Here is a 15,230-nt window from a genome sequence, read left to right as displayed (position 1 = left end):
ACTCTATGTCTCTTTCTCTCTCTCTCTCTGTCACACACACACACACCCACACACACACACACACTGACCTACTTTGGCTAACAAACCAACCAGAACCATCGAGTGTTTTGCATGATCACCACACCCCACCGTGGCCAGGTCCCGCTCACAGTATGGTCAATGTCACACTCACTGTTAACTCTACTTTTTTTCCCAAGCCAAAGGTACTTTATTTTATGAGGAGTTGTTCAAATGGACAGCAGTACTCTTCATAATAACAATCAAAACATAGCATACATTTCCATGGCGCTTTAAAGATCTCAAAACATATTTGCACATCTTTTTTCCCTTTTATTTTCAGGTGACGTGTAAAAATTGTACGTGTTTATAGAGCACATGGTGCTATTTCTATCCATGTATGCTATGTGTAATGGATCCAGTCAGGGTAATCAGCATATCCATCACCTCAAAAACCATTCCTTGGTGTTGAGAACATTGAAAATTCTCTCTTCTAGCTTTTGGAACAAATATAATAAATTGTTAACTACATTTACCCTACAGTGCTTTATAACACTAGAACTTATTCCTCCTGCCTAGCTGTAATTCTACATCCATTACCCAGCTGATTCCTGTCCCATCTTCCCTGCTGCACTTCCCAGCCTCTTTCTTTCTTTCAGACAAGGCCTCCTTCTGTCACCAGGCTGGAGGGCAGTGATGTGATCCTAGCTCACTGCAGCCTTCACCACCTGGCTCAAGCAATCCTCCCATCTTAATCTCCAGAGTAGCTGGGATCCCTGGTGCGCACCACAATGCCAGGCTAATTTTTGTATTTTTGTAGAGATAGAGGTTTCCACATGTTGCCCAGGCTGATCTCGAACTCCCGGCCTCACGTGATCCACCTGCCTTGGCCTCCCAAAGTGCTGGGATTACAGGCATGAGGACTGTGCCTCCCCCTACTTCTATTTCTATGAGCTCAGTTGTTTTTAGCTCCCACATGTGAGTGAGAACATGTGTCATTTATCTTTCTGTGTCATGGTCCCCTCTTGATGTGGCATCATAGAGTAACTCCACTCGCAAGGTGGAATGCTAAACTTATATTGTTAACCCAGCAAAGCATGATGGTTTGGATATGGGCTCTAGATTCAGATCACAGAATTCAAATTCCAGTTCGGCTAGCCGTTTGGTCTTGAGCAAATCATTCTCTGGGATGTAGTTTCCTCATCTGCAAAATTGAGATAATAATGAACTCTCTTCATAGGTTGTGAAATGAGCTGTTGTGACAACTAGGTAAGTTTGCATATGTAAAGACATTAAAAGAAGGCCTGCTACTTAATAGCTGCTCAATAAACGTTATGCTGTTCTCATTACGGTCTGTCATTGCGCTAGGAGATTACACACATTATCCCAGTCAGCCCTCACCAAACTCCCAAGATTTGGAAATCACTACTTCCACTTTAGAGATGAGACAATTGAGGCTCTTAGTGGTTAAATAACTTGTCCAAAGTCATCGAGCTAATAAGTGACGCAGTCAAGATTTTATCCTAGAATTCATCTGACTATGAAACGTAAGTTCTTTTCACCATACCACCGGGGAAAATTTCAACCTTTATATCAGAGGAGCTTAGGTTCTAAAAGAAGATAGAGCCGGGGGACTATAGTTTTTTTCTACATTATTTTATTTTGCCAAAATCAGAGAGCTTTTAAGAAGTATAATTTAACAAAAGTTTTAAAGCAGGAAAAAAAAAAGGTGGGTACTAGGAGGTTCTACCAGTGATTCTCAGTTCTGTGATCCCCAGTTCCCGGATGATACTGACAACAATGTCAGCAAATTCTCAAGCCTCTCCCCCTCCCCAGATATCCTGCATCAAGAAGCTCTCAAGTTTATTCTGACGCCTAGTCAATCCTGAGAACTACCATTCTAAGCAAAAGAAAGAGTAAGAGTTGGGCTGGGCATGGTGGCTCATGCCTGCAATCCCAGCATTTTGGGAGGCTGAGGTGGGCAGATCACCTGAGGTCAGAAGTTCAAGACCAGCCTGGCCAACATGGTGAAACCCCGTCTTTACTAAAAATACAAAAATTAGCCAGGCGTGGTGGTGGGTACCTGTAATCCCAGCTACTTGGGAAGCTGAGGCAGGAGAATCGCTTGAACCCTGGAGGTGGAGATTGCAGTGAGCTGAGATCGTGTCACTGCACTCCAGCCTGGGTGACAAAGTGAGACTCCATCTCAAAAAAAAAAAAAAGAAAGAATAAGAGTTGGCACTGAAGCCCTAGGTCAAAAGCCACAGGACGGTTGGATGTCTGGCAGAAGCGGAGTTCTGGACTATTCCTTTGCGGGTGAACGGAACACGCTACTCTTCCTGACTTACAGAGAAGATGAGATGCAAGCAGGCGGCTGGCTCTACCTGACGATCATTCTCTTCTGCTGCTGCGCTTTTGTTATGTTTCCGGTACATTTCTTTAAAACAGGAAATAAAGTTTTAAAAAAGTTTAACTGTCAGCAAATGAACATCTATATAATTTGAGTCATATCTGTGAGGGATTTCTTTTTTCTTTTTCACAGTGCATCTTTATAAAAGAAAAAAACAAAAATGGCATTTAGTAGGTCCCTACTATGTGCTGGGGAGGCACTAGGCCTTGCCTTTCTTGTGGATGTTTTCTTAACAAAGTCTCACCACAGCTCTGCAAACGGCAATCACTTCCGTTTTATAGATGAGGAAATATAAGCTCAAAGAATTGAGTGACTTTGCTGTAGGCCATGCAACAAACTCCAATGGGAGAGGTAGCATTGAAACACATAGCTTCAGACTCCAAGTGTGGTGTGAACGTAGCCCATGGGAAACCAGAACAGAAGGCACGGACCCTCAGGGGAGAGTCACACGTGGACGCGCAGCCAGGACACTCTGAACCTCTCTCTTTCCTTCCTTGTCTGCCTCTATTGTTAGAGAGAGAGAATAGGGCAAATGAGGAGAAAGCTGAAACAAATACTTTTTTTTTTTTTTTTTTTTTGAGTTTTGCCCTTTGCTCTGTTCTCCATTCTAGTGTTCAAGGCCCAGATCTTTGCAAACTATGCCTTCTAGGCTCAAGCAATTCTCCTGCCTTTTTTGAGGCAAATCTTGGTTGGAAAAATTGTTGCAAAGTCCAGACCATGAATTAAAATTTTCTGACTTCAGATACTGAATTCCAATTCTCGATACATAAGAGTTAAAATAAAGGTTTCTCTTTTTCCTCTCTCTTCTCTCTCTCTCTCCCCACCCCACCCACTTTTCCCCCTCTTTTACTCAGGCTGGAGTGCATTGGTGTGATCACGGCTCACTGCAGCCTTGACCTCCTGGGCTCAGACTATCCTCCCACTTCAGCCTGGTGAATAGTTGTGACTATAGATGCGCACCAGTGTGTCTGGCTAATTTTTTTCTTTAATTTTGTAGGGATAGGGTCTCCCTATGTTGCCCCGGCTGGTCTTGAACTCCTGGGCTCAAGTGATCCTCCTGCCTCAGCCTCCCCAAATGCTGGGATTACGGGAATGATCTACCATGCCCAGCCAGGTCTCTTATTCTTGGGAAAATTAAATTTCCGCTATAATGTAATGACATTTTTCCCATCAACACCTATTCAAATTCTAGGTTTCACTATGGATCCTCCAAACTGAGAACTTTACTTCTATCCTCTGCTGGCATTTATAACACTAACAAATACTGTCACTGTCGCAGGTATTTTCTACCTCACCTGCTGGATCCCAAGTTCTTAAAGGCAAACACATCATCTTCTACAACTTGTTTTATTTCATAGCACACAGAAATGTATATAATTTGTATTAATATTTTCCTGAATTTTTTTTTCTTGAGAAATGGTGTCGCTGTGTCACCCAGGCTGGAGTGCAGTGGAGCAAGCACAGTTCACTGCAGCCTGGACCTCCTGGGCTCAGCGATATTCCTGCTTGCCTCAGTCTCCTGACTAGCTGGGACTACAGGTGCGTGCCATCACACCTGGCTAATTATTTTTATTTTTATCTCTTGTAGAGGTGGGCCTTGCTGTGTTGCCTAGGCTGGTCTCAAACTCTTGGGATCAAGCTATCCTCCCACCCTGGCCTCCCAAAGTGCTGTGATTATGGTCACTCTGCCCAGGCTGAATGACTGAATAAATTGAAAACCCATCTTTCTAAGTGTTCAGTGACCTGGATATGGCTACATTTACAACACACTTTATTTTTCTAGAGTTCTTCTATCTACCTGTTTTGTAACAAGCACCTAAGGTGTTTGTCAATATTAACAAACAATAGCTGGTATTTGAGATTATTTTTTTACTGTATTTCTAATTATTTGGTTGGGTGCCTGAAACTATAAAAACACCTATTAGAGTTAACACTCAAAAGTTGCAAATAACAAATTACAAATGGCAATCCCATTTCAAGGGTAAAAGGGCGTGACCATCATGGGGCGGGGTGTGTGTGAATAGTAACAGCATAGCCCTACCTTTCACCTCCATGAGTTTTCCAGTGTGGACAATATAGTGCACATTCACCCTCACGAGAGGGCTCTTGCTATCCAGATCACAAGCCCTTATTTTCACAGTAGCGGATAAACCTACGTTTACAAGATACAGCAAGCTAATAATTTGGGAGAACATAAACAAACATCTCAGGGAGTTCCCGGTAACCTGCTGAGGTGAGAATACTTTTCACCTATTTCTCTCTCTTTTTTTCTGTCTTTTTTTCAAAATGTTTGTCCTGCTAAAATCTTTTTAAAATTTTAATTGTAAAGTACACATAACATAAAATTTGTCATCTGAATCATTTTTAAGTGTACAGTTCAGTAGTGTTGGGTATATTCACATTATTGTGCAACCAATATTCAGAACTTTTCAATCTTGTAAAACTGAAAGTCTATGTCCTTTAAACAACTCCCCATTCCACATCAACCCTCTCCCCAGCCCATAGCAATGATTATGTTTTCTGTTTCTATAATTTTGACTACTCTAGATACCTCATATAAGTGGAATTGTACAGTATTTGTCCTTTTGTGACTGGTTTATTAACTTAGCATAATATCCTTAAGGTTCATCTCCATCGTACTATGTGTCACAATCTCCTTCCTTTTTAAGGCTAAATAATCTTATTTTGTGTGTATACACCACAATTTGTTTTTTTGTTTTTTTTCCTTTTTGTGGAGAACGGGGTCTCGCTATATTGCCCAGGCAGGTCTCGAACTCCTGGGCTCAAGCTATCCTCCCGCCTCTGCCTCCCTAAGAGCTGGGATTACAGGCGTGAGCCACAGCACCCGGCCACAATGTGTTTATCTATTCATTTGTCAATGGACATTTGGGTTGCTTCTACCTTTTGGTATTATAAATAATGTTACTATGAACATGGATGTACAAATAGCTCTCAGAACCCTTGCTTTCAATTCTTTTGGTTACATACATAGAAGCAGAATTGCTGAATCATATGGTAGTTCTATTTTTAATCTTTTTTTTTTTTTTTTTTTTGAGACTGAGTTTCACTCTTGTTACCCAGGCTGGAGTGCAATGGCGCGATCTCGGCTCACCGCAACCTCCGCCTCCTGGGTTCAGGCAATTCTCCTGCCTCAGCCTCCTGAGTCGCTGGGATTACAGGCACGCGCCACCATGCCCAGCTAATTTTTTGTAGTTTTAGTAGAGACGGGGTTTCACCATGTTGACCAGGATGGTCTTGATCTCTTGACCTCGTGATCCACCCGCCTTGGCCTCCCACAGTGCTGGGATTACAGGCTTGAGCCCCCGCGCCCGGCCCTATTTTTAATCTTTTGAGAAACATCCATACCATTTTCCATAGCAGCTGCAAAATTGTTTATAATAGAGATGGGTTCTTGCTATGTTGCCCAGGCTGATCTCGAACTCCTGGGCTCACACAGTCCTCCTGCTGCAGCCTCTCAAAGTGCTGGAATTACAGATGTGAACCCCTGTGCCTGGCCCACAACTTTACATTCTTACCCACAGTGCACCAGGATTCTACTTTCTCCACATCCTCACCTACACTTGTTATTTTCGTTTTATTAATAGTAGTCATCCTTATGGATATGAGGTGGCGTCTTATTGTGGCTTTGATTTGCATTTTCCTAATGACTAATGATACGGATTAACTTTTCATGTACTGTGGGCCGTTTGTATCTTCTTTGGAGGAATGTCTACTTAAATCCTTTGCCCATTTTAAAATAGGGTTTTTTTGGTTGTTGTTTCTGCTTAAATCTGTTATTTGCAATAAGTGAATCAAATACTCACCCTCTCTTATCTTCACTATTCTGTCACCAAGAAGTGTCATGAGAGAGATGCTTTCCTACTTAGAAATACTTAGCAATAGAATGAATGTTACTCTCAGGAAACCTTGAAGTTGGAAAGGTAGCAATTTATTATAAACCCCAGATTACTATTGGCTGCCCAGACCTCTCCAAGAAGTTTTGATATATATGAAGTCTTTCAAAAAGAGATTATTATTTATATTATTCATCTCATTCATTTCAGTTCAACAACATTGACAAAAGTGTCTACTACTTAGCAGGCATTGTGCCATAAATCCATGAGACTTCAAGGAAAATAGACACAAAATATTTTAACTTTTTTTTGAGATGGAGTCTTGCTCAGTTGCCCAGGCTAGAGTGCAGTGGCGTGATCTTGGCTCACTGCAGCCTCCGCCTCCTGGGTTCAAGCAATTCTCCTGTCTCAGTCTCCCAAGTAGCTGGGACTACAGGCACACACCACCATGCCCGGCTAATTTTTGTATTTTTAGTAGAGACAGGATTTCATCATGTTGGCCAGGATGGTCTTGAACTCCTGACCTTGTGATCCACCTGCCTCGGTCTCCCAAAGTGCTGGGATTACAGGCATGAGCCACCACACCTGGCCCAACTCTTACTCTTTCTTTTGCTTATTTATTTAAGACAAGGTCTCTAGCTCTGTTCCCCAGGCTGGAGTGCAGTGGCACACAGTACTAGCTCACTGCAACCTCTGCCCCCCCAGGCAGAGGTTCATGCGATTTTCACGCCTCAGCCTCCCAAGTAGCTGGGATTATAGGCATGTGTCACCATGCCTGGCTAATATTTTTATATATATTTTTAGTAGACACGGGGTTTCACTCTGTTGGCCTGGCTGGTCTCAAACTTCTGGCCTCAAGTGATCAGCCCACCTCAGCCTCCCAAAATGCTGGGATTAGAGGCGTGAGCCACTGCACCTGGCCTGTTTTAACTTCTTTGACCCAGCCCATAAACTAGACTCTGGGCCACTATTTTTGGAGATGTATATATTCTTGAATGAGGAGTTAAAAACTACAGAGCTCTTCTGATCTTTCCCGTCAGGCCTTCCCCTTCTGAAGGAGAACGTATGAATCCTTAGGTAAGCCCGATCTTTGGGTTGGGCCTCTCAATTTTCCCACCCTACCCAGGTAAAACGCACCCGCCATCTGAAAAATCTAGAATTTAAAAAAATTCTTGGTAAGGTTTTGGAGCAACTCCCTATACAAGGCTATCATTTCTGCTTTTAAATGGGCTGTAGTTCATTCAGAAAAAAACCATTCTGGTTGCAACTTGTTAAATCATATACAAAAATCTCAATCAGTTTTAAAAATATGAGCAGCAAGCCCCGGGATTTCCTATACTGGTATACGTCTTTGCCAGACAATCAGAGTCTCTTGTCTATACATACTCTCCATATATTTTTGTGTTCCAAGTCTGAGCATAAACCAAACTCCCAAGAAGTTACTGTATGTGAAATTATTCTTCATATCTGCAGCCTGCATTAGGAACAATGCATAATTCCATGGGCTAGGCTCTTGGCCTCACAGAGTGTTCCTCCTGGAAAGGTCCCTGAAGGTTACCTAGTCAAATCACCCTGGTGTTACACAGGGAAACCGAAACCCAGAAAGGGGAGTCATTTTCTCAGCGGCATAAAATCACCAGGTGCTCAGATTCTGCATAGGGCTCATTCTACGCCCTGGTTCCTTTTCCCCACAAATGCTTTCCTGTGATACTTCGTGATGCTATATTTCTTAAATAAAAGGCTCTGTGTTAATAAAATTCTAGAGGTCAACTCAAGAAAAACTGTTGCCAGAATGAGGACCAGATGGCCAACTTCTAGAGAAAGTGCTTCCAGGCACCTCTGAATAACTCTCCAGATTTGAGAACAAAGGCCTTTCTAGAGAAGAAAAACCATTAAGCTCCTTCTTAGTCCAAGCCTGCTCAGGCCCCCAGTCTAAAATTCCCCCCAAATGGGTGGGGTACTTTGTTTTGTATTAAGCAGGATTAAGTTACACTAAGGTGCTTTGGATTAAGGCCTTGATATCAACCCAAACACATCTAGGTCTGTAGAACAACCAAAAAGTGACTTTCACGCAGAATTTAAGGTAAAAGTTTAAGCAGAAGTGACAGAGAAGAATAGAAGCCTGGATAAGCCCAGGAGAAGAGTGAGGCCCAGGCACACCCCAGAATCGTGACACTTTACTGCCACCGTCCATCTGGAATCATGTGGATGACTAACAGTACAGTCTATTTTTTCAGGAAGGTTATAAAAATCTATGGGCTTCACACTGCGTGTAATGTGGGTGAGGTAACAAGCTGGTGAGAATTTTTGCTTCTGCATTTCCTGATTCAGGAAAGAGGAGTGGTGGGGTGTAAAAGGTGTATTATGCCTATTACTCAATCTGTATTATTTGGTCTAGTATTGGTTGCTTGGGCAAAAGTTGCTCTCCTACACTGAATATGGAACCCCTACCAAATCTTGTTCAGGTCCTCAAAGAATCAATGAAACCATTTTCCTTTCTGAAAATCAGATTGTCTTGTATGTGGCTGTGTGGATCCATAAATTAAAATACAGAGGGTCATTTTCTCTGATCCAGAAATGCCAGGTTTGGGAGTAGTTAAAATGAAACTTCTGAAATTCTATCCTTAGTACGGACATTTAGGACCCAGGGGCTACATCCTAGAATGGAATATTGCCCTGTTTCCATAAAACAGTTCATAAACCAACAGACACGACTGGAGTGTCTTAAACCAAGTTTGTCATTCTGTTTTTATCAAAAAGTAAATAGGATTCAGCATATACGAATATATTGACTATCAGTACAACTGAGCCATACAACTGATGGTCTAAGGCTGATGACAAGGAGAAAGCTCCTAAAAGAAGACTTGGGGAAGGCTGTTACCCTCCAGGAGCAAAGCAGGCTGAGGGCATTGGTGGTGCAGCAGCTGCAGAAGTGGAGGGAAGTCTTGATGTATCAAGTACTAAGGGAAACATACACAGAGTGTCTGGAAACCATCAAAAGATGCTTGAAGGAAGTAGTCATGGATAATTCTAGAAATTTCTAGAACACCGACTGGAGGGGTTCATTGTTTACCCAAGATGAATAAAGCCGTGTTTCTCTCCAATTTAAGACACAAGACTGGAGAGAAAGGAGTCGTAGTAAACAGCCCCTACTGGGGAGCTGGGGGTGTGATAACGAGACGTGTGAAGGGGCATTAGGGACAGTAAGAAAAGGAGAGTTGGGGTGATGATTACTGAGCACTGCTATAGGAGGAGGCTCTCGCAGGGATAATCAAGCGAGAGGGGTGTAAAAGTAAGGGTCAGGAATTGTAGGGGTAAAGTGTGGGAAGAGGCTGCGCAGACGTCTACAGCAAAGAAAAAGAGAAGGGACGGGGTTGGGGCGTGGCCCAGAGAGGGAACAGCTCAATAACGGGCTACAGGGTGAAAAGAAGCCGGGTGGGGAGGCGCTCTGCTGACAGCTGCTGCTCCCGCACGGCGCCCACAGGGTTAAAAACCAGGGGCCACGGGACCAGGCCGAACTCGGTTTCCAGGGCAACGGCTCCACAGTTCCGGCAGCGCAGGCCCGTACCATTGCGCGGGCGCGGGGGAGCGGGAGCGGCAGAGGGGACGCGCGGCAGGGCGGCGGGGCCGGGGCCGCCCGGACGCTACCAAACGCGCGGCCCGCCTGCTCGCCCGGGGTTTGCGCCGAGCCGCGCTCCGGCCGGGCGGCCGCGGCGTCCTCGGTGCGGGGGCCGGCAGCTCCCAAGTGGCCACGGACGGCAGGGGAGAAGGAACACGCGCCGCCGGCCGGGATTGGCCTCCTGGTCCCCCCGCCTGGGCGGCGGAGTGCGGGCGGCCCGGGGCTGGGAGGTTTGAAAAGCGGGCGAGAGACAAAGGCAGCAGGAAGCCTCCTCAGCGCCCGGAGCCCGTGCGCCCGGCCCCGGGGCCCCCTCGCCGCCCGCCGGCCCGCGGAGCAGCGGCGGCGGCAGGAGGCGGAGGATGCGGCAGGGGGCGTGGGCGCGGCGGCGCGGGCGGAGCGGCGCGGCCCGGGCGCGGCGTGGGTAGAGCCGAGGCGGCAGCGGAGGCCGGCCTCCGGGAGCGAGAGCGAGGCGCCTTCCCCGCCCGGGATGTGAGCGCCGCGCGGAGCCCGGGGCGGGGGAGGGCCGGGCCGGAGGCGCAGCCGGCAGGAAGGAAGGACGGACGGACCAGGAGGAGGAGCGGCGGCGGCCGGAGCCGGAAGGCGGGGAGGGGCCGGCCGTTGGGCCCGAGGCGGCGGCGGCGGCGGTAGCGGCTGGGGAGAAGCGCTCTCGTCGCCTGCCCGGGGCCGGAGTGGTGGGGCCCGCGCCTCCTCCCCCCAGCGCCGCGGAGGGGGGAGGAGGAAGATGGAGACCCATATCTCGTGCCTGTTCCCCGAGCTGCTGGCCATGATCTTCGGCTACCTGGACGTCCGGGACAAGGGGCGCGCGGCGCAGGTGTGCACGGCCTGGCGGGACGCCGCCTACCACAAGTCGGTGTGGCGGGGGGTGGAGGCCAAGCTGCACCTGCGCCGGGCCAACCCGTCGCTGTTCCCCAGCCTGCAGGCCCGGGGCATCCGCCGAGTGCAGATCCTAAGTCTCCGCCGCAGCCTCAGCTACGTGATCCAGGGCATGGCCAACATCGAAAGCCTCAACCTCAGCGGCTGCTACAACCTCACCGACAACGGGCTGGGCCACGCGTTTGTGCAGGAGATCGGCTCCCTGCGTGCTCTCAACCTGAGTCTCTGCAAGCAGATCACTGACAGCAGCCTGGGCCGCATAGCCCAGTACCTCAAGGGCCTGGAGGTGCTGGAGCTGGGGGGTTGCAGCAACATTACCAATACCGGCCTTCTGCTCATCGCCTGGGGTCTACAGCGCCTCAAGAGCCTTAACCTCCGCAGCTGCCGCCACCTCTCGGATGTGGGCATCGGGCACCTGGCTGGCATGACGCGCAGCGCCGCGGAGGGCTGCCTGAGCCTGGAGCAGCTCACGCTGCAGGACTGCCAGAAGCTCACAGATCTGTCTCTAAAGCACATCTCCCGAGGGCTGACGGGCCTGAGGCTCCTCAACCTCAGCTTCTGCGGGGGCATCTCGGACGCTGGCCTCCTGCACCTGTCGCACATGGGCAGCCTGCGCAGTCTCAACCTGCGCTCCTGTGACAACATCAGTGACACGGGCATCATGCATCTGGCCATGGGCAGCCTTCGCCTCTCGGGGCTGGATGTGTCATTCTGTGACAAGGTGGGGGACCAGAGTCTGGCTTACATAGCCCAGGGGCTGGATGGCCTCAAGTCGCTCTCCCTCTGCTCCTGCCACATCAGTGATGATGGCATCAACCGCATGGTGCGGCAGATGCACGGGCTGCGCACACTCAACATTGGACAGTGTGTGCGCATCACGGACAAGGGCCTGGAGCTGATCGCTGAGCACCTGAGCCAGCTCACCGGCATAGACCTGTACGGCTGCACCCGAATCACCAAGCGCGGCCTGGAGCGCATCACGCAGCTGCCCTGCCTCAAGGTACTCAACCTGGGACTCTGGCAGATGACGGACAGTGAGAAGGTCAGGTGAGGGCGGCAGCACCAGCTCCCCTTGTCCCGCCCTGTTCATCCTCCCATCACCACCGTCCCCCACACACTCACACGCACACGTATGCACAGATCATTGCAGCGGATGAGAACGGGCTGTGACAGAAGCCTCAGGCTTGTTTTCTCCTCCCTCCTCCAACCCCCTCCCGGCTTCCAGCCCATTCTCTTTGCAGCTGGGGTTCCTACCCTACCCTACTCCCAGCTCCTTTTCCCTGCGGATGGAGAGATGGACTCTGCTGCTTACCCACCCACTCCCCTGCAGGGGGTGGAGGACTGATTCAGCTACTGTATCCCCACTGCTACGACTGGAAATAGGGGTGGGGAGTGACTTGTCTTTTCAACCCTGGGGAGTTGAGGAAAATGTCTGCCTTCACTTCAGCTTTCATTTGAATACTGTGATCTGGTTTTTATTTTGAAATGTATAAAAAGCAAACCCAGCTACAATGGCCTTTTCACCCTTCTTCCACTTTGTGACTAATCCTAGTCTCTTCTCATCACTCCTCCTTTTACAGTACTCTGCTATTCACGCTCATTTCATTGTCTTAATTTTCTTTCCTTTTTAAAAAATTTTTTGGAAGAAATTTGAAACCATGGTCCTTTTTTTCTGCTGAATATATTCTATATATTATATATATATAAATTATATATATATATATATATATATATACATATATGTGTCTGGCTACCTCGTTTTAGTTTACTTTTTTTCTGAAGCCCTGGAATTCTACAAGAGAGATATTTTGAGACTGAAACATGTTTGTGCCTAGACTGGAAGGATGCCCTTGGGTTTGTCTGTCTTTTTGTGTTGGCTTCTTCCCAGCCTCCATCCGTCCAGCGTGCCCCACTTCCACATTCTGGCTATAATTTCTTTCTTCTCCTTGTCCATTGGGATGTGAGGACCTGTTTCTAAATCTTGACTTAATTTATAGCACAAATACGTGGGCACAATGAGAGTTGAACCGTTGTTTTTGTTTGAGATGCAGATTGTGTCTTGAAAATGATGATTATATATGCAAATTCTGCCCTACCCTCATCCTCTTCCATGTTTCCCCACTAAAAGGTCACACAGTGCGGCTTCCACAGGAAGCAGGAGCAGAGCTGGCCTGCAGAGCCCCGAGGCTATGATGAAGCTCATGTCTTATCTCTGTTCTATTAACAAAATGAGAGTTTGTGGGTTTAAAAAAAAATTCTGTTTCTAAATGGAGGAATAGATGACTTTCTTTACTTTGGTGGGGATTGGGACTTGTGGCTTTAAAGAAATCACTTTTGAGTAGGATGTATATTTTTGTTGGATTTTTGTTATTTTTTTAGAATCCTCCACAGCAACATGCGAGACCATGGAGTTAAAAGAAACCCAGAGACCTTTATCAATTAATTGTACTGTTTGTGAATTTGTATAAATAATAACAAAGATCCTCTTAAAACGTTTATATTCTTACAGTAAAAGGTTAAACTGATATTTATATAATAAAAGAGGAAATATGAAGTATGTTTTTGAAAAAAAAAAAAAAATCAGCCTTGTATCTGCGAATTATTTTTAAGGCATTGTGTGCTTGGGTAGATGCCAAGGTAGGAGGTGCTGTTTGTACACTCTAAGAGGACGCAAGGTGGAGTTTGGTGCATCCTATGTGGGGGTGAGCCAGCTCATGGGTAAAATTTTATTCTGTATAAGGTTTACTACTGACATGTTTTGTTTCTAGAAGTGTGATTAGACTGGAGATTTATATAATTTTTGGCTTTAAACTGTCAACGTGGAAATTTAAAGAAATTGAACAAAATGAAACTTTTTTAAAAACCAGATTTGCACGTAAGTCACAGTTTCCCTGAGTGGTCAGTTTTTCTTTGGGTAAATGTGAGATCTAGGGGTGATGTTGAAAAAGTGGATCATGAGATGTGGACGTGGGGAAGAAAGATGGATTTCTTTGCCCTGGGTGTGGGGAGGATGTGAAGGTGGAAGGACTGAGGCCATTGTTCAGAAAAGTTAAAAAGAGCGCTGTCCTTGCGTGCTTGCCGGCTCAGTCATGCATACTGAATCTCCCAGTGTGAGTGAGGGTCCTGGTGGAAAGGAGGAGGGCAGCTCTAGCCCTCTTTTTAACATTCCCCTCCAGGCCCGGCTGTAAGGAAGCACTTTCCTGGGGGATGGGGAGCTTGGCCAGGATTCTTGCACATTTGCATTTTAGCACTTCCAATAGCCAAGGCTGGCCACTGGATTCACTCTGTCAAGGTTTTTTAAGACTGAAACGGGGGCAGATTAATGAATACCAGCAATTCCAGCAAAGGGTTCCCTTTGGTAGACAATAACGAAATAACCTGACACCCTGTGGTTTGGCTGTGGAGACCTATGGGTGTAAATGCTTCAGCAGGGGAGTGGTTCACATTCCTGGTTTCACATTGGTCTTGGTTGTTTCTGAGATTGTTTAAAAAAAAATACTGATCTGAGCAAGAGCTGATAAGAGTGGTATAAAACTTTCCTGGATCAACCCCTCTTTCCAGGAAGAGGGCTAGAACCCAGGTTTCTCTTTGGGATAAGATTGTTTTGTAAAATGTCCAAGTTTTCTGCGCGAGCATATCACAAAAGCTGCATTGTTCCTTTCTGGAGAGCCATCACAATTGGGTCTAATTGAGCCTGACACTAGATCCATCTTCTTTTTCTTTGGGGAAGGTGTGGATCTCTTTCTTCCCACTTAGGTTACAGTGCTTAATGCCTGGAAAAAAAAAATGTGTGAAGCCTATTAAGAAGTAGGGACTCTGAATTAGGGTCAGCTTTCTAATTTAGCATTTGACACAACTCATGAAGGTTACACACAAGCTGTGAGTTCTTAGTCTGTTTTTCTTCCAAGAGACTGCATGGCTATAGAGATTGAACTGATAACAATTTGAGCACCTAAGTCTTAGGCTCTGTGTTCACATTCTTCATTTTAATATGCAAAATAATCCTACCACCTGTAACTTGAAGCATGTTCTGTTTTGTCTTGTTTTTATGTTAAATATAAGCTTGGCTAAAGGTTGGCAAATTAATGTTTGAAAGTTAAGACCATGGGTCCATAGTTATCCTGAATGAGGCATACTTAATAGAGCTGGAGCTTCTCTGGAAACGATGATAAACTACGTAGAGTGGTTAGTGAAGGTCAGTTGCTTATCTCTCTGCCTTTTTGGATGGAAAGCAGTTAATGTGTTGGAAACCTATGTGTGCTTTACAAGGTACTTGTAAGTTTTAATCTTCAAAGCAACCTGCTGAAACAGGTATTATCCCTGTTTTCCAGATAAGTCATAATGCCTGCGGTAAGTTACCCAACCAGTAAGTGAGGAAGCCAGGATTCAAACCTAGGCTCCATTTCCCTCCCTTCCTCCTTTTTTTCTTTTCTTTTTTTTTTTTTTTTTTTTTTTT

At 46.3% G+C, this 15,230-nt stretch overlaps 2 protein-coding genes across 4 annotated transcripts in view; one reads left to right on the top strand and one right to left on the bottom strand.

Annotated features, from left to right (window-relative positions):
* WNT5B (Wnt family member 5B) overlaps positions 1 to 15,230 on the bottom strand; it is a 120,803-nt gene that overhangs the window by 40,217 nt on the left and 65,356 nt on the right. The window lies entirely within an intron of this gene.
* FBXL14 (F-box and leucine rich repeat protein 14) overlaps positions 10,115 to 15,230 on the top strand; it is a 30,038-nt gene continuing 24,922 nt past the window's right edge. Inside the window, exon 1 of one of the 3 annotated variants that reach the window (XM_017545416.2) lies at positions 10,115 to 11,816. In XM_017545416.2, the coding sequence (XP_017400905.1) occupies positions 10,623 to 11,816 (1,194 nt within the window). In that variant the 5' untranslated portion in view covers positions 10,115 to 10,622. Of the gene's footprint in view, positions 11,822 to 15,230 lie in introns of all 3 variants that reach the window. The other 2 variants (XM_017545418.2, XM_017545417.2) reach the window with 2 other exon arrangements.

The sequence above is a fragment of the Cebus imitator genome, unplaced genomic scaffold (genome assembly GCF_001604975.1).
Source record: "Cebus imitator isolate Cc_AM_T3 unplaced genomic scaffold, Cebus_imitator-1.0 Scaffold179, whole genome shotgun sequence".
NCBI classification, from domain to species: domain Eukaryota; kingdom Metazoa; phylum Chordata; class Mammalia; order Primates; family Cebidae; genus Cebus; species Cebus imitator.
This window is presented reverse-complemented; position numbering and strand designations above follow the sequence as displayed.